The sequence below is a fragment of the Camelus ferus genome, chromosome 22, assembly GCF_009834535.1.
Source record: "Camelus ferus isolate YT-003-E chromosome 22, BCGSAC_Cfer_1.0, whole genome shotgun sequence".
Classification (NCBI taxonomy): Eukaryota; Metazoa; Chordata; class Mammalia; order Artiodactyla; family Camelidae; genus Camelus; species Camelus ferus.
In genome coordinates, this window is record NC_045717.1 from 6501583 (window position 1) to 6527519 (window position 25937).

The 25937-nt window shown below is 49.9% G+C and overlaps 1 protein-coding gene across 1 annotated transcript in view; it reads left to right on the top strand.

Annotated features, from left to right (window-relative positions):
* Positions 1-25937, top strand: part of STK10 (serine/threonine kinase 10) — a 106313-nt gene that overhangs the window by 13254 nt on the left and 67122 nt on the right. The window contains exon 2 of the mRNA XM_006195646.3: positions 9642-9806. Within this exon, the coding sequence (XP_006195708.1) occupies positions 9642-9806 (165 nt within the window). The remainder of the gene's footprint in view (positions 1-9641; positions 9807-25937) is intronic.

A 25937-nucleotide genomic window follows, 5' to 3' on the forward strand; every position in this document is an offset into this window, starting at 1 on the left:
TTCATGGCACAGGCTGTGGCTGAGTTAGACTTTGTGGGGTGGTTAAACAGGTATGGGGAAGGCCCTCCAGGTGGAGGAAAGAACATAAAGGAAGGCATGGAAGTAGGAGGCGGTCGAGCACTGGCTGTGGCAGGTGGTGGTCGCAGGAGTGGTGGGGTCCTGGAAGAGTGGAAGACGGGCAGATCACCAGGGCCACAGTGCCGGGCCTGGGAGTTTGGGCTTTATTGTGTCCGCAGAGGGGAGTCGTGGATGTTCACCCTAAGAGGGTTTCTGGTTGAAGGCAGTGGGGGAGGAGGTGGAGGAGGGGGACAGGCACACACAGCAGCTGGGTAGGGGCCTCCTGAGGTCTCTGAGGGGAAGGGGCACTGGGCAGAGAGCCAGACCTGAGTCAGGTCCCGGCAGCTGCTTCCTAGCTGTGTGACCTGGGACAAGTCACCTGGGCCTTTGTTTTCTCTTCAGTAGGAGGAGGAGGTGGCACCTCTGTGGCCCTCATGGGCCTGTGCTGGTAAAGGCAGGCGCTCCTCCTGCCTCACGCAGGCCTTCTTCACCCTTGACCCACAGCCTCGGGAAGGCCGGGCTGCTGTGCACACGGCTCCACTCATGCCTGCTGGCCGGGGCGGTGGTGGAACCTGAGCCCCAGGCCACATCGCCGCCATCCTGGCTCTGTCTGTGGCCCTCAGGCCACCCTACTTGAGTTGATGTTGGGCCCTTCTCCTGCACAGAGCTGGTTCTGCTGCGACCCTGCTTCCTTCCCGGCCTGGATCTCCTCCCTCCTTGATGCAGTTGAAGCCTTTCCCACGATGGGTTAACAATTGTCACGCAGGGCCACCACAGCCGGGTATTGTGGGCCACAGACCAAGACCCTCCTTGGTTCCAGTGGCCTGAGCTGCATTTTTTAAAATATCTTTATGTTTTACTTACTATTGTATTATTTAATTATTTCATTTTGGTGGGGGGAGGTAACTAGGTTTGTTTATTTTTGGAGGAGGTACTGGGGACTGAACCCAGGACCTTCTGCATGCTAATAAGCATGTGCTCTACCCTCCCCCCGAACTGCATTTGACGCATGCCTGGCACAGCGTCCAGAATCAAGAGGACGGGGGAAATCGGACCCTTTCGCCTTGACAGCTCCCTGCTTTGCCTCTGACCCACCTGCCCACTCTCTGCACTCAAGCCTTTTGTTTCTTCCTAGAAAAAGAAATTCCTATTTCTGAGGGTGGATCTGGGACACGTGAGTGAGGTTTAGATGCTCCCTCACCTCTGTGTAAATGCTTTTTCTGCCAGGGGTAGCCTTGACTGCAAAACTGCCTACCGGCTAGCAGTTCCTGCAGTGATGGGACTGTTCTGTATCTGCTCTATTCTTATAACCACATGTGGCTTGGTAGCCAGTAGCCACAAGTGGTTATTAAACACTTGAAATGTGGCTCATGTTACCAGGGAACTAATTTTAAATTTCCTTTAATTTCGGGTAATTTAAATAACCGCATGGAGCCAGTGGCTACCATCTTGGACAGCCCGGCTCAAGTGGGTTCCTGAGAGGACAAGGGTGCCCGTCTCTGGAAACATTTAAGGCGAGGTCAGGATGAAGCGGTCACTTTCTGTGCCCCAGCCCCAGTCTGTCCTCGCTGGGACCCCTGTGGGTTGCTGCCAGGTGTCATTGGGTGGGAGCAACTGTTAGAAACCACTTGTATTTCTCTCTGTCCAAGAGGCACAGTTTCCCCAAAGTTGTGGCTTAGCTACAGTTTTATTATCCAGCTTTGTTTCCTGATTATTATGGCTTAAATATTTTTTCTCATTACTGTATTATTTTCCTGTTTATCATTTTAAAGGGTTGCTTAATAGCCCCCTAAGTGAATTGAACCATCATCATCCTATGGTTGAGCATTTAGGTTATTTCGACTTTGTGTGTGTGTGTGTGTGTGTGTGTGTGTGTGTGTGTGTGTGTGTGTGTGTGTGTGTGTGTGTGTGCGCATTATTGTGGGCTAATATGAACAAGAGCCTAGTACATTTCTTCTCTTGTCTTTTTGGGAGTTACTTCCTGGCCTGACATTCTCAGGAATGAGGGCTAAATAGGCTTAAAAGGTATTTTCAAGGCTCTGAAAACCCATTGCCAATTTTCGTCTCTGCACGATCGAATCTGTTTATATCCTTGTCGGTAATGAGTTTGCTGGTTTTACCACCTGGGTGGTTCCCAGCACTGGAGGATGCCATTTTTCCTTGCTTTGTTGATTTAATACGTGTAAAATGATCTTCTCCACTTCTTTGGAGGAAGAGCCTTTTGGCAGAAGAATCCCATGGTTTCTGTTTGCTGGGGGCCTGTTAGTAACCATGTTTCCCATCTGGATCCCTGATCCTGGATTATCAGTAGGGTCAGGTGCTCCGGGAGGCCTCAGTCAAGGTCACTTTGTAGGTCATGGTGCACTTGGGGGTGAAGGTAGCCCTCCTTACACAGGTGTTGTGTGGTGCAGTGCTTCCATCTGTGTCTGCTCTCTGCTGGAACACCCCCAGAGATGGGGAGCTCATTTCCTTTTTGGTGGCAAATGACAGTCACAGACTCAAAAGGAAGCTTGTTGACCTCCTTAGAAGAGTCTAAGAGCAGGCCCTGCCTTCAGGATCAGCTGGCTCCAGGTGTCCGCAAACCCACAGCATTTGCCCTCCTGTATTTGTGGCTGGTCCCGTCTTGGCTTCATCTTCAGGCAGGCTCTCCACAGATGGGCTATAAGACCCTCCAGCCTTCCCTTCTTCCGGTTTAGCAACTCCAGAGAAAGAAAAAACTTATTTTCTGATAACTTTAGCAAAAAACCAAAAAACCACTCAGGTACAACCCTGTTGGCCTGCCTTGGTTCACACGTGCACATCTGAACCACTGGCTGTGACTAAGAGGGACAGGACCAGGTGGCCTCAGCCCTCGTGAATCCCTTGCCCTGAGAGTGAGGGAGAGGCTGTTCCCAAGGGGAACTGGAGTTGTGAGTCTGCAAGGGAAAGTGGATGCTGGCTGGTTCCTCTGCTCCCCCACTTTCGGATTCGTTTCCAGGCAGCAACCCCGGCTCCACAGCCTGAAGTGATCAGTGCCCCGGAAACAGGCCCTTCCAGGCCCTTCCGCTTCGGTGCGCTCATGTGCCCTGTTCTGGTTCTGCAGATAAGGCAGCTGTCACAGAGGGGACTCTGGGCACTGCGTGACCTTCACAGACTCAGTTTCCCCATCTGCAGACTGGGGCCTGGGAGTGGGGTTTGGGAAGGATGGCTAAGGTCCTCTCTGGCCCCTGAGTTCTGTGGTATCAGCCCTTTCCCTGGAGGAGGAAGGAGGGACACAGCAATCAGCCTGCAGCCAGGAGGGAAGAGGAGGGCCTGGGGGCCGTCCCCAGCTGGCTGCCGCTGTGTGGTTGCCTTTCAGGGAGCACGCACCCCCTGACTGGGCTGGATGGGCCCCTTGGGTGGGGCAGGGCTCCTGCTGGGAGGGTAATCCCCACCTCCATCGGGCTGGGCCCCCGTACTGCACAAGGGGGAGGATTGTTCCCGCAGAGGTGCCGGGGCCAGAAGACACAAGCGGCCACTGTGTGTCTGCTCTCGAGGGTGTGGGCTGAGGCGTTAGTCACTGCCGGCCAGCAGTGGAGGGCTGGGTGGGGGCTCCCTGCGGCCTTTGCTGGACCCGTCTCGCCTCAGCCAGTGGGAGAGACGGACGTCAGAGGCCACAGACAGCTACTTGTTCTTTATGCATCTCCTTAGCTGTCAACTCCCACGGGTGCCCAGTCCATGGGGACCAGCCTTAGCTTTCCAATACCCACCCACTCCCCAGGATGCCTTCACATCAGACCCAGGAGGGAGCTGGGCTGTTGCTTCTCCTCTTCCCCACGGCATGGAGGGAAACTGAGGCCCAGAGAAGACTTGGCAGAATTTAGGCACCTCTGGCAAAGTGGTCAGGAATATGGACTTTGAAGTCACACAGGCCCAAATTCAACTTCCAGCCCTGTTATCTACCTGCTGTGTGACCCTGGGCAAGTGACTTCACCTCTCTGAGCAACAGTTTTCTTATATATATAAAATGAGGCTTTTAATAATAGTACCACCCTGTTGTTAAAATTAATTGAGGGAAAGCAGTGGCCTCTCAGGCCCTCTCTAGGTTCTGCTGTCTGGGGGCTAGTTTCATTTGCAGGCTCCCCTGGGGAGCACGATGGCCTAGCAGCTCTGGGACTGTGTCAGGCAGTGCTGGAGGCTAGCAGTAAAGGAGGGCCTGGGGCAGCAATTATTCTAAGGTTGCGTTTCATTGGCTGACTTGATCACATGTCTATCCCTTAACCAATCACCGTAGCTAGAAGGAATGCAGTGTTCTGATTGGCCAGGTTACCACATGGTGGTGGAATCAGTCCCATTACAGCCTGGGGACTAGGAATGAGAGTGGGTTGGGTCCTCTGAAGGAAAAATCAGGGAAGGGTGAATTAGGTTATGGGAGGACAATGATTCATTCCTATCCGCTGATTCTCCCTCTAGGCAGAAACTGTTCTCTAGAAAAGTACCTCACACATAATATGGACTCAGTAAATAATGGTTGAATGTGTGAATGTATGAATGAATGAATAGGGAATAAGCTGATTCCTGGGAGGCTAGTGCAGGAAAGAGAACACTGGAGGGAGTCAGGAGAACACATCTCACAATCCTGGGTGGGTCTTGATAGCTTTCTGAGCCTCAGTTGGTTCATCTGGGAAATGGGCATGATGGCTGTCACCTTATCTTAATGACTCATGGGCAGATTAAATTCTGGCAGTGCCAGTCCTCCGCAGCTGCCAAGCACTCTGACAGTCAGTAGTTGCTATTGGCTGTGGTTGTCATTTATCTTTAGCAAAGGGAGATGGGGCAGGAATGCCAGGCACTTGCCGAGAAGTGTATGTTGGAAAGTGATTTGGAGCTCACGCTCTTTTTGAGCCAGGCAGGCTTGAGTTTGGATTCAGCCTTCACCGTCCCACTTGCTTGTGACCTGAGACAATCGTTATGCCTCTCGGAGTCTCAGTTGCCTCATCTGTAAATTGGGGATGTTGGGTGATACTTATCTCTAAGGGCTGGATTGAGGATGAAGTGAGAAATTCCATTTAAGGCCTGTCCCGGCACACAGTGCATGCTCAGACTAAACTAGCTATTTTTATTATCAGCCATTATTTCGTTCTCTGTGGCCTCAAGGTGATGGACTGCTGCCTCAGCCAGTCTTTTAGACAGTTTAATTTGGCCAAGTCACTTTGTGCACCACGATTGCTACCAGCCCCTTTCTGGCAGGCTCTGGGTGAAATCTGAGCAAGGCCCTGGGCAGCGGGTGCTCCTCAGTGATGTTGGCACCTGGCTGGAGGCCCGGCCCTGGGGTCAGGGCTGCTTTTCAGGGTGGAGAGCAAGATAGGTTTTGTGCACTCCCAGAAAACGGTCCCCCCCCCCCCCCCGGTCTCCCTGTACCTTCAGGAGAAAAACAGCCCTTTTCAGGAAGCCCAGGAAAAGGTGGCATGCAGCCTCCTTCACCAGCTCTCAGGAGTGAAGGGGTGGCCTCTGTCCAGCTCAGCTCTCCTTGTGCTGCTGGGGGCGGGGAGGGCGTGGTCAAGGTGGTTGCCTTGGTCACCGGGGCTGAGCTCTGGCCAGCCGCTAAGCCCTCCACTGTCTTCTCTGTAAAGGAGCAGAGCGGACCTTACTTCTCTGTTTGGAGAAGAGGAGAAGCAAGAGTGCTGTACAGTGTGAAAGGATGCTTTGGTGGTCCTCTAGTGGGACCCCTAGAAAATCAGCCTTACAAGAACTGAAAGGGCAAGTGTGTCATCAGTTGTGTGTGTGTGTGTGTGTGTGTGTGTGTGTGTGTGTGTGTGTGAGAGAGAGAGAGAGAGAGAGAGCGAGAGAGCACTTGAGAAAGAGCCCGATTGCTTAATCCCTGAGTTTCTAAGGCGTTCTGAACAAGCTTTCAAAACAGAGTTCACGGGAGAGGACCCCACCCAGGTAGGGCCGAGTGAGCAGGGTGAATTCTAGGACGGGAATTGACCTCCAGGAATGGCCCCACATGGAATTCGCTCCCCTCAGCTGGGCTCCTGGTCCCGATGTGGAAGGTTTCATAGACTATCTATGTGGCCACCAAGAATGCGGACGCCGGGGCAGGTCTGACAGCTTTCCAGGTCAGCTGTCACCCAGGTGCCTGGGACCTTGCCTCAGTCTCTTCATCTCTCTGTGAGATAATCACACCAACGGTCAGGCGGTCGAGGAGATAAATGAGTTAGCACATGTGGAAGTGGGGCCCAGTGTCCCATGCAGAGTGCGCCCTTGATAAATGTGAAATCATTATTGTCATCGTGTGGGACCTGGGGACTTTACAGCTCACTTAACAGGAACATTTATCTAAGCTGAGAATAAATTTACAAATGAGCATAGAAATTGGCTACTGGCATCACTCCCTTCCAAAAGGTCCCTGGGTGGGGCTTGGTGCCCGCTCCTGGTTCCTACCCCCACCCCCATAAGAGCACTGTCTCACCAATGGCAGTAGACCGGGGGTGGGGGGGTGGTCTCTCCAGCTGACCCGGAGCCCCTTGAGGCCAGGGGGAGGGTCACTGTGTCTACATCTCAGGTGTCCTGTTCAGGGCTGGCCTGGGAGCACTCTTGTCTGTTGGCATCTGGTTCCAGAGGCTTCTGAGTCCTGGAGATGATGGGGGACCTTGGACAGTAGCGGAAAGCGCACAGAATCTTGGAAATTAGAGGACCCAGATTCAAATTCTGGTGCTGCTACCCTAGTTCCAGCCATGTCCCCTCTCTAAGTCCACAGAATGGGGTGTCACATGAGGTGACGTGGATACCCCGGAGCATCCATGGGCTGCTGGGCGTGCGGGGTCAGGTAGCAGAGCCGTCCGGTTAGGTGAGCAGTGAGTGGCACTGTCCTCAGGAAGGCACCGCGGTGGAGTCCAGGGCGACCCGTTTTCCCTTGCTCTCCACCAGCCTGCCGTGCCGCTTCCAGGCTCCAGGCGAGCGGCTGGCTTGCAGGGCCCGTGTTGTAGGAAAGCGGGCTCCTTCAGCACTGGGGCCCCGAGCAGCGTGGTAGATGGGTGCTCCCAGCAGAGCCCCTGGGGCTCAGGGGACCATCTAAGGGAACGCAACAGTGGGCTCTGAACCCTTTCCCTGGATGCCAGCCAGTTCGTGATTATACCACTTACACGGTTATTTCTCTCTTGCTCTCAGTTTTAAAAATTGAGATAAAATATGTGTAACATAAAATCGACCGTTTCAGTCATTTCTAAGTGCACAATTCAGTACATTTATGACGTTGTGCAAGCTTCCCCAGTATTCATTTCCAGAACTTTTTCATCATCCCAGACAGAAACTCTCTGTCCATTAAACGCTTACTCAGCATTCCCACTGGTGGCCAGCCCCTGGTGGCCTTTCTTCTACTTTCTGTGAATTTGGCTGCTCTAGGTACCTCACTGAAGTGGAAGTAGACAATATTTGTCTTTTTGTGGTTTATTTCACTTAGCATAATGTCCTCAAAGTTCATCCATGCTGTAGCAGGTGTCAGAATTCTCTTCCTTTTTAAGGCTGAATAATATTCCATTGAATATGGATATAGTTGCCCCTTGGTATTTGAGGATGATTGGTTCTAGGACCCCCCGCCAATACCAAAATTTATGGATGCTCAAGTCCCTTATATAGTAAAAATTATTTTTAATCAGTTTTTTTTTAGTGGGGGGAGGTGATTAGGTTTTTATTTAATTTATTTATTTTAATGGAAGTACTGGGGATTGAACCCAGGACCTCATGTATGCTAGGCATGCGCTCGACCACTGAGTTATACCCTCCCGTTTCAAGTCCCTAATATAAAATGGCATGGTATTTGCATATAAGCCATGCACATCCTCCTGTATACTCTAAATCATCTCTAGATTACTTATGGTACCTCAGTCAATGTAAATGCTGTGGTAATAGTTGTAAAGACAATGTAGACGCTATGTAAATAGTTGCCAGGCATGTGGCAAATTCAAGCTTTGCTTTTTGGAACTTTCTGATTTTTTTTTCCCTTGAGTATTTTCATTCCACAGTTGGTTGAATCTGAGTATATGGCACTCAAAGATACAGGAGGGCCAAGTGTACCCATTTTTGTTTATTCATTCATCTGTTGACGGACACATGGGTTATTTTCACCTTTTGGCTCTTGTGAATAGCGCTTCTGTGAACACTGATATGTGGATATCTGCTCGAATCTTTGCTTTCAGCTCTTGAGCAAATATACCCAGGAGTAGGACTGCTGGCCATATGGTAGTTCTATGTTTAACCTTTTGAGAAACTGCCAAACTGTTTTCCACAGTGGCTGCAGCATTTTACACGCCCACCGGCAATGCACAAAGGTACCAATTTTTCCACATTCTCACCAACACTTATTTTCCGTTTTTAAAAAGTTAAGCTATCCTTGTCTGTGTGAAATTCTTTCTCTTTTTCATCGGATAAGAAACCGTTATTGTGACCAGGTGAAATGCATCTAGGAACCATTTCCACTGTGATTGGTGGGCACGGAAACCCCTTTTCACTTTCCTTTTAACGTATGTGAAATAATGCAAATAAATGCATGAAACATTCTATTAACGTTTAAAACAATACGGAGAGAGGAAACGTACCCTTTGAATCTTTCCGCATTCCAGCCTGCTGTCAGGCAGTATCTTTCCGGAGTTTTCCATGCATTTCCATTCACATGTGAGCGTTTATGAAAGAGTAGTTTTCCATTTTTTTTATATAGAAAGCATTGTACCACTTTTAATGTTCAGTGACTTGGGGCTTTTACTGAACAACTCAATAAATCTTTCCTTCTTGGTGTTTGTAGATCTATGCTGTTCTTGTATTTTTATTTATCCCATAGTATGAGTGTGTTGTACTTTAAAAAAATTTATTCTTTTTTTTCTTTTAGATTCCACATATGCGTGATATCATATGGTATTTTTCTTTCTCTTTCTGGCTTACTTCACTCAGAATGATGATCTCCAGGTCCACCCATGTTACTGCAAATGGCATTATTTTATTCTTTCTTATGACTGAGTGGTATTCGATTGTATAAATGTACCACGACTTCTTTATCCAGTCATGGGCATTTAGGTTATTTCCATTTCTTGGCTATTGTATATCATCTATAAAACAGAAACAGACTCACAGACATAGTAAACAATCTTATGGTTACTGGGGGAAAGGGGGTGGGAAGGGATAAATCTGGGAGTTTGAAATTTGCAAATGTTAACCATTATATGTAAAAATAGATAAAAAAACAGATTTCTTCTGTACAGCACAGGAAACTATTCAATATCTGGTTAAAACATTTAATGAAAAAGAATATGAAAACAAACATATGTATACATATGCTTGACTGGGACATTATGCTGTACATCAGAAATTCACATATTGTAACTGACTGTACTTCAATTAAAAAAGAAATTTGTATTTGTTAACCACTGAGCATTGTTTCTCAATCCCCCTGTGCTGACATGATGAGTGGGCACAGGCTGTTCTTGAGAACAGTGTACCTCTCACGTCAGCCTCTCAGTCGCCACCTGGACATCCGGCCTGTGTTTCCACACTCATGGGGGCCTCCCTGAGCTGGCATCCAGGGCTCAGCTTCTCACCTGTCATTCCCTCTGACCTGTGTCTCCGCTTTGCAGGCCAAGAACAAGGAGACGGGTGACTTGGCCGCCGCCAAAGTGATTGAGACCAAGAGTGAGGAGGAGCTAGAGGACTACATCGTGGAGATCGAGATCCTGGCCACCTGCGACCACCCCTACATCGTGAAGCTCCTGGGAGCCTACTACTATGACGGGAAGCTGTGGGTAAGGGGACCGCCTGCCGCCCGCCCCTCTTGGCCCCCACGCCTGGTGGCCTGGAGCCTGCCTGGTTCCGAGGTTCTGTGCTCTTAAGATCTCAGCACATGTTTTGAGGGCAAGGGCTGGGGCGAGGACAAGGTGACGCTGGGGGACCTGGGTCCCCTGCCCTCCCTTTTCTGTGCAGCCTCTGCACTTTGGGGGCAAGGGGTAGTGGTTTGGAGTGGGAAGGAACTCTGAGGTTCTACTGCCTGGCCTTGAATTCCAGCTCTGCCACTTACAAGTTGGGTAACCCTAGGCAAGTTCTTAACCGCTCCGTGCCTCAGTTTCCCCATCTGTAAGATGCTGATAATAATAGTACCTAGCTCATAGAGTTGTTATGGGGATTAAATGACTTAATTCATGTCAGGTGCTTGGGAGAGATGCTGGTGCGTGTCAGAGCTCGGTGAGTGTGGGCAATTTCATCATCTGTGTGATACCAGCACCGTTACTGCCCCTGCTGCGGCCACTGCATGGGGATGCCTTTCAATGGCAGCACTAAAGGGGGCCCTTTAATGACCCCTGCTCTCTGACAGCAGCCGCATGTTTTGATGTGCATAGTGCAGATGCAGCTTCAAGCCCCATCTCCCAAACTCAGCATCCTTCCTCAACTCCAGAGGAGTCCCGGCGTGCCCCTGGTTTACAGAGGACAAGCCTGCCCTGCAGAATAACTCCCCCATTGATGTTCTAGTATTCATGCCCCTCGGTTTATAAAACCCACGCTTCCTAGAAGGTCCAAGTCTCCAAACTCTTTTTTTTTTTTTCAGCCAAAGTTGTGCACGTAAAACATCCTATTTATGTCCCTAAAACTCAGCATAACATTTGTAAAAAAATGATGTGCAGGAAAAGTCTCGTGAATTTTGGATGCAGTTGGAAGACTGTCAGAATCACGGGTAGATGGTTTGCAAAGGGAGTGAGGGTCCGCAGGGACTGCGCATCTTGGACCGTGCCGGATCTGAGAGAGTGGCCGAGGCTCGTGTTACCATGGGAACGGCTGTTACGGCTTGTTAATAATGACTTGGTAGTCAGGAGTGGTTGTTTTAAGCATTGTAGCTCCTATCATGATAGTTTATTATGTATAGGGAGAGTGATGCTATGTGTTAGTTACATTTTAGGAAATTAGTGGGGAGTTTGGAGTTGGCATGTCATTTTTTATAATTTTTCCCATTTAAAATTAATGGGAACTAGACTCCAGGTTGATTCTTTTTGCACAGAATTCCTGATATTTAGAAACAGAACTGCTGATGCTTAATGGGGAAATCTGTGTTTCCTTTGAGAAAAGGATCCTGCTATTTAAGAAAACCACAGTGGTTTAAAAACCACTGTTGAAATTCATCCCTCTCATTTCGTAGGAATGAAGGGAGGCCAGTGTCTGAGGGGGTGTGAACTCGGTTCCCCCAGCCCCACCCAGAGCTCTATCCACTGAAACTGGTTGCCTCCGAGTGGAGACTGCCAGCTTTCTTTTGCTTCTCTGAGCATCTCCCTGGGGCGTCTCCTGGATGTCCTTGAGGGCAGTAAAACCACCACCACAGACTGTCGGCTGTGGATTTCAAAGCCCTTTCTCATCTGCTGCCTCCAGTCACCTTGGGAGGTGAGCCGGGCAGGGAGACTAGTCTCCCTTTCCCAAAGGGGAGGGGACAGAGGCACAGAGAGGGCAGGCCTCTTGCTCATGGTCACACAGCAGAGGCCCAGGAAGCAGAGCCGACATGTTGCCCCTCTGTCCTGATTCTTCGAGGTGCTTTTTAAAAAGTTTTTTCTTCTTTTAAGAAATTAAACAAATTTTTTGTATATGATTATCAGAGGAAAACGAGAGTGTACAGAAAAGCAAAAGCCAAAAAAAAAAAAAGGACTAATATTATCCAAATCTTTACACCAGGGATAACCACTGCTAACATTTGGAATATATTTTTTTCTAGACTTTTTCTATAGATACATACACTTACAGTTTTTTAAAAAAAAGATGAACTCACACCAGACTTGTTACTTTGCCTTTTACTTTTTTCATTTAAGATATATTAAGAACAACTTCCACATCTTAGGGAAATACCCGCATCTTCATTTTTCTCTTTTTCTCCAGAATTCCATCTTCTGACTATTGGGCATTTAGGTTAGTTAGTTAGTTTGTTTTTTATTGAAGTATAGTCGACTTACAATGTTATGTTAATGTCTGGTGTACTGCATGAGGCTGTTGCTTTTTTAAAATTAAAAAGAAATTGTATAAACAGCTCTGTGATGGACATCTTTGAATTTTTGTGTTCTTGCCTGAGAACCTCTTGAGGAGAATTTTTAAGATTTTTTCGTGTCTATTGCCAAACTAGCCCCACAGAGCTACTTTTGATATTATAGAAAGATGTTTTCCCATCTAACAACCCTCCCGCCCATCCATGCAACCTGCTGTCAGTTCAGACAACCTTCATTGGACTGCTAATGATGTACCCATTAAGAAAAACATCTATGTGTCTGTTCCCATTCTTGTTGGTGGCTGGTTACCAAGTTCATTACTTCCCCAAGTCCAAAGATAATACCAACAATTGCTAGCATTTATTGATGGCTTACTGTGTGCTAGACCTTTGGCTGTGCATTTTACTTACATTGTATCATTTAATCTTCATTCTTGGAGGTTTATTGCTATATCCAATCTGACAGATGAAATGAGAAACAAAGATGCTAAGTAAGTCCCCCTCCCTACACTCCGCCCCAGGCAAGGCTGCTGGGAAGTGGCAGAGCTAGAAAACGGGATGGAGAACAGGGGCAATTCATAACTGGGCTGTGACCGGCGTGAGGCTATTTAAATAGATACACCAGAATGTTCTGTCCCAAAGTTGTCACTTTAGGCTGGTACTTTCCTATCCAGGGCTGCTGCTGTGGCCAGAATCTTTTCTCACTCTCCTCTTTTGTGGCTGCTGCTGAGCCTAAATTTGTTACTGTGTAAACCCTTAAAGGTGCCCTGTCCTGGTTTTTGAAGATTTGGGTCTTAGACATTGTGAGATAAAGGAAGGTGGCCCTGAAACTGGGCGGATTTCAAGCAGAAGGATCAGCATGGTGTGGAGGTGGGAAGGGGATGGTATGTTGGGGTCATGGGTGGACTAGGCTTGGGGCAGCACGTAGGGAAAGATAAGGATGGGAAAGGAGTTGGAGGCCATGTTGTGGAGGGCCTTGAATGCCACGGTGAAGTTTGCACTTGATCGTTTAGATCAGTGGTTCTTGAAGTACAGCCTCTCAGAGTCACAGTAGCAGCACCTGGGACCTTGTTAGAAATGCAAAATATTAGGTCCCAGCCTAGGTCTACTGAATCAGAAACTCTGGGATGAGGCCCAGCAATCTGTCTTAAAGAGCCTTCTAGGTGACTCTGATGCTCGTTGAAGTTTGAGAACTACTGCATTAGGCATTAGGGACCCAGTGCCAATCTCACAGGGGAGAGGCACGAATTCTGTGTTTTAGAAAAAAAAATTAGGTTTGAGGGGGCAAGAGTAAAAGCACTGAGGCCAGCTAGGAAGTGGTAAGAATAGACTAGGTCAGAAGTCCAGAGCATGAGATGGGAACATCATTTGGTTAGGAAAGTCTTCAGAGGAAGGAACATTTGAACGGGATCTTGAAGGATGCACAGGAGTTCTCTAAGAGCTAAGAGAAGGAAGGGTAGTCTGAGTAGAGGGGCAGCCTGTACAGAAGTGTGCAAGAGAGGGTTGAAATGTGCACCAACATTTTGGTGTTTCCTTCTGTGTGATGGTTCTTGGACCCATCTTGTGGCCAGGTCCAGGCTTTCTGTGCAGCTCCAGGAGCCAGCTTTTCTGTGTGGGTGTCTTTGACAAAACCAGCCCTGGTCCTGGGGTCAGCCCTCAGGGGCTGGGCTTTGGGATGAGAAATTAGCTGTTGCCCTAGTGTCCTGGGCCCCTTCCCCAGCCACGGCATCTAGGGATGGACTTTGCCCGGATTGGGTGGAGGTCATTCACCAAACCTACCCCATCTGCAGTCTGACAAAACAGCTCATTTTCTTCTAGAATTTGTAATCTTCAAAAAATCCTTTTAGTGGTTTTCTTATGATCGCTTCTGCTTTAAATATCAAAATGGTGCAAACGGGGGGGTGGGGGGGGAAATTACCCAAAGTATTTCACCCCAGTGCTGTCTAATAGAAATATAATGTGACCCGCATATATAATTTTAAAATGTTTTAATCGCCACATTAAAGCAAAAAGAAACTGATGAAATTAATTTAAATAATATAATTTATTTAACCTAGTATAGAAAGCATATCATTTCAGACATGTAATCAATATGAAAGTTATTAATGAGATATTTTACTTTTTTTTTTTTTTTCATTCTCAGCCTTCAAATCCAGTAAGCGTTGCACACTTACAGCACATCTCAATTCAGGAGCTAAATTTTCATCAGAAATCCTTGGTCTGTATTTAGATGTCATAAAATTTACAGTTGAAAAAGGTGATTCACATCCCTGGGTTGTTCCAGCTTTCTTAAATGTTTCCCAATAATAGAATCAAGTATCAGTTTTTAACCTTAAGTTAATGAGAAGTAAGTAAAGTGATAAATTCTCCGTTTCAGGTCTTCAACAGTCACACGTGGTTACCGGCTTCTGCACTGGCCACTGTACACCCCGGGCCCCAAAATAAGCGAATGCCGGATACCCTGGGCTGACCTCATGAATTTCCTTTGGTTTCTAACCCTCCCCCCAACAACCCCACTCCCCAGCCCCAGTCAGCCAGATTTAGGTCTCCAGCAAAGTCTTTCAAGGGTTGGCTCTCTTTTCCTGCATGTCTTCTGGGAGTGAGACTGAGTGACATAAAGAAAGAACAGCCCTGGTTTATAGCATCTGCCAGTTTCTGTGGCGTAGCTCTTCCCACCACGGTCAATTACAAGTTGAAACAAAGCGTCACTCGCACAGAATTGGGAAGAAATGCGGTGGCACTCCATTATGAAGTTATTTCTGCCATACAGGTGTGACAGATGTAATAACTTCAAGAGTATATAGATAACAGAATTAAGGGAGGTGATGAGTTTTATGTATTTATCATCTTTGTTTTTTTTTTAATGTAATTTTTTAAATGATGAGGTTACCTAACTTAGTGGTTGTGTTTAACAACTGGGTTGTAAACATATCTGAAACTTTAACAATCGGTCCTCACAAGCCAGTGAGAGCTGGTCCAGCACACCCTCAGAGCCCAACCTGAGGACTGTTGACTAAACCACAGAACTCTGCAGCTGGCTGTCATGCAGCCAACATCTCATTTGAAAAATGAGACAACTGCGGACCAGAGAGGGTCTGGAATTTACCTAAAATCACACAGCGAATTAGTCACAAGCCCAGACACACAGATGTCAGGGACTGAGGGTGAGAGACCCTGCTCATGTCACACTGCCCTAGGAAAAGCCCTTCCATAGCTCTCCAGAATATATTCCAAACCCGTTACCTGGGACACAGGCTCGTTGTAGTCAGCCGTCTGTCAGTATCTTCCCAGGCCTCTCTTCTCCAGCTGTTCTGAGCTGTTCACAGGCGGCACCTCCAGCTATCCATCGCTTGCAGGGAGCAGAGGTGGACTCTTCCTTCCTCTGAACCTTTTCCTTTGCGCTGAACCTGGCAGAGCAGTGAAGGTGGCTGCGGAGTCCTGCTTTGTAGCCTGTGAGGATTTTGAAAGCTCCTTCTGATTGGTTCCAGGTTTTCCTCAATCTTTCTGACAAGGACAGCAAACCCAATGTGTAGATCTCTTACTTGTTCACCCCAGGACTTCTGACCCTTATCTCTAGAAGCTTGGGTCATATTGGAAGAATTAAGCCTACAGCCCTGTTGGAACACAGTGCTCTCCATTTATGCATATAAACAAGTCTGTTGAATTCTTTCCTAGTGTCAAGTCCTGTTCCAGCCCCAGGGATACAGGAGTGACCAAGGCAGGTCAGATCCTTGGCCTTACTGAGCCTAGTGATAGATGTGGACAATATGGAAGCAAATAAAGGAATACATGAGAGGGCTTGAGCAAGTGATAAACGTGCAAAAGAAAAATGCACTAGGAAATGTGATAGAGGTTCCTAGGTGGGGGTCAGGAGCAGTGCTTTCAGGACAAGGGATAGGGAACACCTTTCTCATGAGATGACCTTTTAGCTCAGACTCCAAAGACAAGATAAAGGGCCAACCTGCAAATATTTCCAGGAGCAGAAATTTCCAGGTAGAGAGAATAGGAAGTGCAAAGGCCCTGAGGTAGAAGCCAATGAAGCCTGTAAGGACCAGACAAAAGTCATTGGGCTGGAGGATGGCAGAGAACAATATGAAAGGAGACCAGATTGTCTGTGGCCTTGAATGCTGACTGCTGAGCACCTCCTGTGTGCTAGGCCCTGTTCTAGGGGCTGGCGATTCAGTCATGAACAAGAGATACAGTTCTCATCCTCATGGATCTCACAGTCCGGTGGGGAAGACATCCAGTAAGCACATAAACACATAATTCAGGTAACGATGAGGACCATGATGGATTTAAAATCAGTGGTGTGGCCTGGGGACAGGGCAGGCTATCTCCACGCATGGTCAGTGAGAGGCCTCTCTGAGGAGGTGACATTTGAGAGGGCCTCAGTCAAGGGAGGATCAAGGCAACAGCAAGTACAAGGGCCCTGAGGTGAGAGTGTGCTTACTACATTCAAAGGCAGTGAGGGCCCAGTGTGCCTGGTTTGGGGTGGGGGTGTTAGGAGAGGGGGTCAGGGAGGTAGGAGTTGTGGTGTTGGGGAACCTCTGGGAGTTTCAAGCAGGGGAGTGTCTGCCCTCTTCCTCGGCTGTTAATCTGATTAGTCTCCGGGTCCCTTTGATTGTTCTCCATGTCTCTCTCATGCATTGTTCTCTTCCCTGCCCTGCAGTGAAGGAACTGGGACTAGTCCTGGCTTGTAGCACCAGTTGGAATCTTAGCTAACCTCTGAGTCTCTATCTCTTTATCTCTAAAATGGGGATGACGGTAACAAAATCTATTCCCTTGTAAAGATTAAGTGAGGTGTGCAGGTCGAGCATGGGCAGCAGTACCTGGCACAAAGTGGGTGCTTAGTTAATGCCATTGCATCTCTCTCCCCTTCTCTCCCAGTCCTTTCTTTCCATTCCTACTATGCCTTCAACACCCCTTCCCCCCCTGGCTCTTTTGGCTCTTCTGCCTTTCACCTAGTGAACATTCCCAAGGCTTTGCTGTGATCGTGCCACCCCCAGGTGACGTCAGAGTAGATGATAGCATCAGCACAGGGTGAGGAAGGCCTTTCATGTGTGTACAGCAGGCCTGGTCACCACCCCTGGAGACTCGGCACAGGTGCAGTTCGGAAGTCCCTCTGTCCCCCAGTTTTGTCTGGTTTTGCACAAGTTTATCTGCCCAGGAACCTCCTCGCTGACTACCAAACAAAGCAGTGGCTCCTTTGCTTGGCCTGGAGGGCGTCCACAGTCACGGAGCCTTCCTGGGTCTCCCCCCGGCCTAGGTGTGGACGTGCCGTTCTCGGTGCTGACTGTCCACAGCACTTATGTACGTGACACTCCGCCTAGGCTGCGTCTCCCAGCCTCATTCCTTCTGCTACCTCTGGAATAGTTAATATATTTTTTTTAAGGTGACTCAGTTTTTACAAATTAAATACATTTATTTAAAAAGATTTATTTAAAAAAATTCGTCTTACTACCCTAAATGGAAAACTGGAACCCACTTGCCATAAATAGAAATAAAAAAAAATAAACCAGTTCTGTTCCATTCTAGCCCAATTGCTTCGCCTGCCAAAGCCTCCCGCCCGGGCCCTGCGCTCCCTGCTGGAAGGGAGGCGGTTGTGACGGGCCTCTTGGGTGCTCGGTGTGGACTTGACTCAGAAGGGAGAATGAGCAGAGCGGGGGACCCTTCTCCCTCATGCTGTGCGGTGTCTAAGCTCAGCTCCTGATCTTAGGACCTCCACTTGGGGATGCGCCCCAGGCAGGGGGGGTGCCAGTCTCTGGGCTGGGGTTCTTGGGCCTGGCCATGCCTGTCAGGGCAGAGGCTGAGGTCGGTCCTCTTAGGACTGAAGCAGCCAGGCTCAGTGTCTTATCCAGGGACACTCGGAGAGACAAGAGACTGGGTTTGAACCCGCCTCTCCCGACCCGGGACGCCCCCGCAGCTCGTGTCTCAACTCTCATCATTGTCCTCACCTGGGCTTTCCCAGCATTTTTAGCTGTGGGATCCTCCTGCGTTGAGATCTTTGCAGAAGTCCCGTGGACCACCAAGAAAACAGCAGCTGCCCTAAGTTGGCGTGGCAGGTCTCCCCCGACCCTCAGCCCGCCACTCCCCTGCTGGTCCCCAGAGTAGCTCCTAGGCCTTTTGGACTCTGATCTACACCAGGGTTTGGACCTTTCTCTGTGCTAAACATCCCTGCCTCTGCCCACTAGATGCCAGTAGAGCCCCCATCTCCCCACTCACTGCGACAACCATGAGCGTCTCCAGATGTTGCCAAATATCCCCTGGGGGACAAAACTGCCGTCGAGAGGGACTACATGTCTCTCTCACTCCCAGCCTCTTGCGGTTGGGAGCAGGAGGCCAGGCCGGACAGGCTGTGAGCCACGGCCTCTGACCTGAGAGCCAGGTCACAAAATGGTGATCTCAGGCTCAACTGGGCCTACGGACACATTTTGTTTGGCAGGCGAGCTGGTTTTAGAAATTTGTTGCTAGCTTTTTGTCAGAAGATGTCACCTAAGATTCTGGCCTTCGGACTTTTCTTGAACAACCTGGAGATGTGCACGTATAGGCTACCTTCCTGCAGTTGCCTGGGGCTGAGCAGCAACGGCCCCTCAGGCAGAGATCTGCTCTCTCGTTAGCCTCAGACCCCACTGCTCCCTAATGCTCCCCAATTCTGAGGCTGAGGGCTCTTTGTCACTAGTGCCTGCCACTGTATTTCTTAAAGGAGAATTGAGAGGAAGAATTTCTCATTTCATGTCTCTTATCAAAACTGAGGAAAGCACAGAAAACCATGAGGACTGTGTTCCCAGAAAAGTGTGCAAGATGACATTTTTTCATACCTGCTTTGCCCTATAAGTTAGTTACCCAGACCTGGTGGCATTTAAACTGGGACTCCTGGCCTACGGAATCCCAAAATAGGCTTGTGATGGGTCTGTGGACTTCCTGTATGTGTACACCAAGTTGTGGTTGTGTGTGTGTGTGTGTGTGTGTGTGACCCTGAAGGAGTGACTGCAGGCTTTCCAGAGTGTGACTTCTTGTCCGAAAGCAAACAAAGAGGAAGTGCAGATCTCAGGGTCACAGAGCAGGGTGTGGGTGGGAGGGACCTCGCTGTCCACACGTTTTCGCATGACCACATGTCACCGGCCAGGGTTTCTGTGGCTTGTCGCCGTGGGCGCAGAGGCTAGCTGTCGGTCACTGACAGAGGTTGCATATCTGGCCTTAAAAAAACACCAGAACTATAAAGAGAGGGTGACATTCGAGAGTAGCTAGCGAGGCTGTACGCATTTAGAAAGTCTCTCAGCGTGACAGGAGCGCCATGCTGGCGTCGGGAGACCTGAGATCTTCCCGGATCTGGGAACAACCCTCTGTGACCCTCAGAAGCACTGCCCCTTCCCTGCATCTCTGTTTCCTGGTCCGTAATGCCAGGGGGATTGCAAAGGTTGATCTCAAGGAGGTCTTTTGGCCTGAGTCATCTCATTTTGTCCAAGCCCAGGTATCTCTGAAATCCTGAATTCTGGGTCCGTGGTCAGCTGGGTGGCCTGTGGTGGCCTTTCTCGGCAGTATTGTGGGTCAGGATCTCTTTCCATGGGCTCTGGGATCCTGGTCCCCCTGGGGCTCCCTGGCATTTACCCACCCCTGCCCTCCTCCTGGATTGGGCCTTCAGGGCCCCCCCACTTTGGGGGACACACACGCACACGCACACATGTATCCATAATAGCACTTTGCGAAGCACCTGAAAGTCTGTTCAGGCTTCTGCGTCCTCTGGGTAAATGTATGCTTACTTCTTAACCATTTCTGTTTTACAGATCGGATGCCCTGAGGCTCGGGGAGGGGAAGCGGGTGCAGAAGCTTGTGACTTCTTGGCCTAGAGGGTGAATCAGGAGGCAGGGGGTGGAGGTGACAGGAAAGTGTCAGCAAAATAACACAAATAGCTGCCTTTGCTGCGGACTTTCTCTGTGCCGGGCCTGTGCGAGATTCTTTCATGCTTATCTTGCTGAATCCTTGTAATTCTATGGAATTGAGATGTTGTCATCCCATTTTATGGATGTGAAGACTGAAGGTCAGAGAGAGAGAGACTTGTCTTAGGGCTCACAGCCAGGTTCCACCCCACACCAGCCCGGCTCCCGCCCCTGCAGAGCCCCTCCCTGGGCGCCAGCCCTGGGTACCACTGGGAATAGTTCAGGGGACCCAGTCTGTGCCCTGCTTCTCTACCTGAGGGATCCATTGTCCTGCAGGCTGTTTCTTGGTGGTGTCTGCTGGGGAGGGGGTCTGTGGCTCAGGGGTCTATCCAGCTTCTCCCTTGGGCTCGGTGGACACTCATGGTGCTGCCAATTCCCTCAGCCACAAGCAGGTAGACGAGTGTGGCTACAGCTGGACAGGCCAGGGTAACGTGGGGTTTTGCCTGCAATCCTGCTGTTGGAATGGCCAGGCCAGAGTCTCTGTCACAGCCACAGGAGCAAGGGCGACTCTGTGGTCCAGGGATTTGCCCACCATGTGCCCAAGCGTTCAGTTCACCATCGGACCCTGTCAGCCAGCCAGCTGTCATCTCCGTGGTGCTCCCATGTGCCCCTCCCATCCCTGCTCGCCCCTCCCGCTCACACACATCCTCGTTCTTTCAGTTCATCAAGCACTGGCTTTGGAGTCTGCCGGACCTGGGTTGGAATCTGGTTGCCCCTGTGCTGTTCCGTGACCCCCGACAGGTCTCTTTGTGCCTCTGAGCCTCAGTTTCCCCATCTGGACATTAACCTTGCAGCAGTTGGCCCAGGCAGCAAGACAGTAGGTGCCCCGTGCCAGGTACCCGGCTAACATGTTATATGTCGTTCAAAGTCTAGATTGGCAGATAAACGTATAAACTCAGTCCACAGGCTGTACCTAAGGCAGGCTTTTCCTAGTGTTTTGCAATAGAGTGACCCTTTCTTTGTTGGCATTTTTGAATCTAAGGAACCAAGTGTCTGACTTGGCTTGAAGGATCAGCAGCTCCCGTGATAGGGGCCTGTATTCCCACGTGGCACCTATAAACTAGGCTGAGGGCTGTGCCGCATAGATGACCACCCACTCTCCCGTCTGCCATCCCCTGCCCTGGTGGCTTCCCTGCACCTACACCCAACCTGGCCCTGATGGGAGCAGATAATCCCAGTTCTGGGTGGGAAGTGGGGAGGCGGAGGGGCTCTCTTCTGTCTTCTGTGGATGGCAGGGACGCGTCTTCCTTCCTGGCCGTGCCCTACTGCGCTCTCTCTCCGGAGCCCTCAGACCTGTGTCCTCACTGATGGAACCTCTGTGCTTGCTGCCCTCCCGGAGTCTCTGCATCCCTTTCGTGATAACTCCTACCTGTGTCTGATATTCCACATCTGTGACCTCATGTGACTGCATCCCCACCACCACCTCCCCGGAGCAGGTGTGGCAGCCATAATTCATTCATTCACTCATTCAGTCACTGACTCACTCGCTTACTCATTCATTCACCAGCAGATGTTTCCAGAGCATCAGCTGTGTGCCAGGCCCTGTTTTAAGCGCTGAGGGCACAGACACAAAGCCTTGTCCTCTGGGAAATTATATTTGTCAGGGCGGTGGGGTCGGGGTGGGGAGGCAGGCTTTCCAGCTGTGTGTCTGTGTTTCCTGTGACCCTCCTGACCTCTAGTTGTATGGATGTGTGAGTCCATCTCCTGAGGGACGTGGCCCTGGCTCATTCCTCTCCGTGACGGCACGAGCCCTGCCACCCCTGGCTTTAGGGAATGGTGGCTAGACAGACAGATGGTCGCATGGATCAAAAATGTCTGTGTAGACCCGGAACTGCTTGTGTCCCCCGCAGGGGCTGACAGTCCAGTTTGCATCTGCCTGGAGTCTGGTCCTGGCTCCGATTTCCTAGGTGGTGTGATGAGGAGAGTGGTGTTGGTGACAGTTGTCACAGCAAGGGCCGTGACTGTCATCTGTCACATCCTGGCTAGGTGCCAGGCACTGTGCTTGTTGTTTTGACATGTGCTGTCTTATTTAATCCCCAGGACCACATCATGGCTGGAATGTACTGTCCCCATTTTGCAGATGAGCACATGGAGGCTCGGAGAGATCAAGCACGTTGCCCAAAGACACCCAGTGGCAGCGTTTGGACTCAAGCTCAGGGGACTTTGACCCCACGGCCAGGGTTCCTGACCTTTGGGCCAGGCCGTACCAGAAGTCAGTACCCGGATTTGATCACCTCAGTTCCGTCCCAGAGGTGCCGGGGGACTTGGGCCGGCACACTTGGACTTGGGGCCACCTCAGTCTCCTCTAGTCGTCCCCACCTGGGGGTGGTGACACCAGCGCTGTAGAATGTGCCAGACAGGCTTAGAGGCTCACTGGATCATCACTCCTCCCCCTTTGCCTTGACAGGACCCTCCACCCATCTCTTTGGAACCCCCAAGGTCATGCCCGGTGACCTTCCTTCCCGCTGGGGGCACTCGGTTCCCAGTCTCAAGGGGAGCCTGAATTCCTTCCCAGACTTTCTGGGAACGTGGTGGGTGGGGCTGGGGGCGGAGGAACAGGGCCCAGCTTTCCTGGGACACCTTGTGGGTGGCGGCTGCCCCACTCAATGGCCGCATTGTTTGGCCTGGAGCTTCTGGGACTCCACCTACAGGGAGGTGTGGAGGTTCCGGGGCTCCACCTACAGGGACCAGCAGCTGAGAAGTTGGAGGCATTTTTGTGCTGACTGCTGTGTTTTGAGGGGCCTTCTTTCTACAGGCCTCTGTTGGGTAACCAGAAGCGTCTGTCTTCTGCACTGATGGGCTGTCCCCACGCCAGGGGACGGTGCCTCTCAGCCCAGGGAGGCCTGGGAAGGAAGGGGTGATGGCAGCACCTACCCCTGCTTCCCCAAGAAGAAACAAGCCTGGAGAGGGACAGTGGCTTGCCTTTAGCTGCGCATTTCAGCTTTCTTTGGGTCTAGGAGTCAAACAGACCCGGGTTTATACCCTCGTTCTGTCACTTAGGAGCTGAGTGTGTTTGAGGAAGCCCTTTCCCCAGCAAACCTCAGTTTTGCCATCTGTAAAATAGACCCAAGTATAACTGCTCACAGGAGTAAGTAAAAGAATGCTTAGCACTGTGCCAGGTATGCATTAGGCACTCAATAATGGCAACCATCATCTCTGTTCTCTTGGGTGACAGAAGAGAGAGGGACTGGCTTGCTTTTGTCCAGCTTTCTTTGCAGAATCAGCTGTGTTAGTCACCTTCTGGCTGTTTTGCCCTGATTTCTGGTCATCTCAAGGCCACTGAACAGTTTCATTCATATTTCTTCACTCTTCATAAATTCATTCAGTGAGCACTTACTGCTTCCGTGCCAGGTCCAAGCTCCGATGCTATGAACGGACTTCTGTAAATATTAAACACTTATTCAGTGATGAAGTGTTGCCATTCACCTTGAACCCTCAAATGTCAATGTTGCAAATTATCTTCCCACTGTGAAAACTTCATTTTCCAGGTGGGGAAACTGAGGCTTGCAGCAGGAAAGGGATTCTGACAGCACAGCACTGTCACAGAAGGATGGTGGCAGATCTGGGACTCCGTCCAGACCTCCAGCTAGACATAGTGGCTTATTTAATTTGAGTTGTGAGAGATTTGTTTCCAGCATTTATTTACTGAGCACTTTCTGGGTACCCAGAACTCCTCTTGGCCTCAGGAAAGGCCAGGGAGGGAGGGGACCGAGGCCCAGAGCACTGAGTGGTCACAGGGTGTGGATGCCTCTCCTATGATGAGAGTATGTCTCACTTGTCCCTTGGGGACGGTTGGGCTGTGGCAGTGCCGACCTCTCCTGCTGCTCGTCCCTGCTGCCTGTGGGCTATAGACGTGAATATCTAAACTCTGAATGGTCCGAGCAGCTCTTATCCAGACTGCGGCATCCTGGCTCCCTTAACTCTGGGTGAGCAAGCTCGCTTGGTATGCGTGAGCTGACCAGCAGAGCCCGGAGGGGCTGGGGTAGGGAGACAGAGGTGCCCTCTCTCCCACCACCCGGGGGCTGTGACTCAGGCTTTTTGTGGCTTCCTCCTTGAGGCATGAGGAAGCGGAGGAGGACAGGGTCCCTAGATGTCCTTCATCTGGGAGATGAATGGAGCTGACTTGGCACCCAAATAGGTCCCAGTTCAGGTCTTGGCTCTGAATGACCTTAATCGCTCTGAGGCTCAGTTTCTCCATATGTAAAATGGGAATAAAATACCACCAAGTGCTGTTAATGATTGGTAACATTTATCGAGGTCATAGTCTAAGTGACTGGCATCCAGTATCCTGTTTAACTCTCACAATAAACCCTGAGAGGTGTAGGCACTTTTTACGATTCCCACTTTACACGATGAGTGTGAGATAATCCTTGCAAAGCACTTGGTATAGGGCCTGGCACAGAGGGAACTCTTGATTCCTGTTAAGTGTTCTAGCCAGAGAAACTGAAGCTGACCTGGGTTAACTGGCCTGACAACCACTTACCTCCTGAGGAGATTGAGGCCATGGAGGGAGACCAGACAGGGGAAGCAGTGCACACGTGGGGTGTTCTGGGTGTGTGTGTCATTTAGAAGGGTGGAAGCCAGCTTGGCACAGCACCTTGGTGGCAGTGTTTAGTCCTGAAGGGTCGATCAGGTAGAGAAGAGTGAGTTTAAATTCTGGCTCTGTCAGTCCTAAGGAGTATGGAGCTGATTCTTCATCTGCACAATTTTTTAAAAAAATATTTGATTGATTGATTTGGGGGGAGAAAATTAGGTTTATTTATTTACTTACTTATTTAAATGGAGGTACTGGGGATTGAACCTAGGACCTCGGGCATGCTAAGCACGTGCTCTACCAGTGAGCTATATACCCTCCTCTCTAAGAAGTTTTTTTTTATAGTAATGGGTCCCAGGGCAACTCTAATAGGCTCCTGGGCCAAGAAGGAAGGGAATACTGCTTGAATTGAGCTGGGCAGGTGCAGGGCTATATCCCCAGTGGCTAAAATAGAGCAGGAATAGGGTAGGTGCCTAATACATCCACAAACGAATGAATGAATGAATGATGGGAGAGGCGAGCGGTCTGCCAGGATCATGTAGCAAGACCATGACCCTTACACTGCACCATGACAGCTGCTTAACCTAAGCTGATGTGGGTTTGAGGTAAACACAGGTTTCCAGTTTCCTTTGGCCTCCAGCCAGAGTAGGAAGCCAGCGTCTCCAGGCTGTCCCCCATCGGGCACCCTCGAGCGTGTTTCTGGGCTGAGGTCTCCAGGGAAACAGAGCTCATGAGTGCTGACCAGGGAGACCATCTATATTGAGGGTACTTGTCTGACAAGAGGGCTTGGAAAAAGCCAGCACCTCCCATCCTAGAATGTGCTACGTGTATTCAAACTCAGGCAAACCTGCCTTCTTAACACAGGGCCGCTCACAGGGGCCTAGGTTTAAGTCTCAGATCTGCCTGCACCAGCTGTCCCAGGACGGGGCGGGCGGGCAATTCCTACCTGACGGGTTGAGTTGAAACTTTATGATAGAGATGTTTAGGTGGCAGTAGGGACGGTCTGACAGGTAGGCCCTCCCAAACGGTGGGGGAAGATGTGGAGCCCAGGGGAATGATGAGTTCTCGAATCAGCGTGCCTGGGTTCAAATCCTGGCCTCATCTCTTGTGAGCTGGGGACCTTGACAAGTTACTTAGTCTCTCTGTGCCTCAGTTTTCTCATCTGGAATAGGGGGTAGTAAGAAGCCTCCCGTGGGCCAGATCGTCTACAGCTGCATCTAGGCTACAACATCAGGGTCCAGTAGATGCAACAGAAATCCTATGGCTGCAAAGCCAAAAACGTTTACTATCTGGTCTTTACGGAAATCGCTTGGTGACTCGTGGTCTATAAAATGGAGATAATAACAGTATTTACCTTAAGGAACTGTGTGAGGATGAAATGAGAGACTATGAAGAGAGGCCCCAGGACAGGACTGGGCATATAGTGTCAGCCCCACTGCCTGTAGCTCTG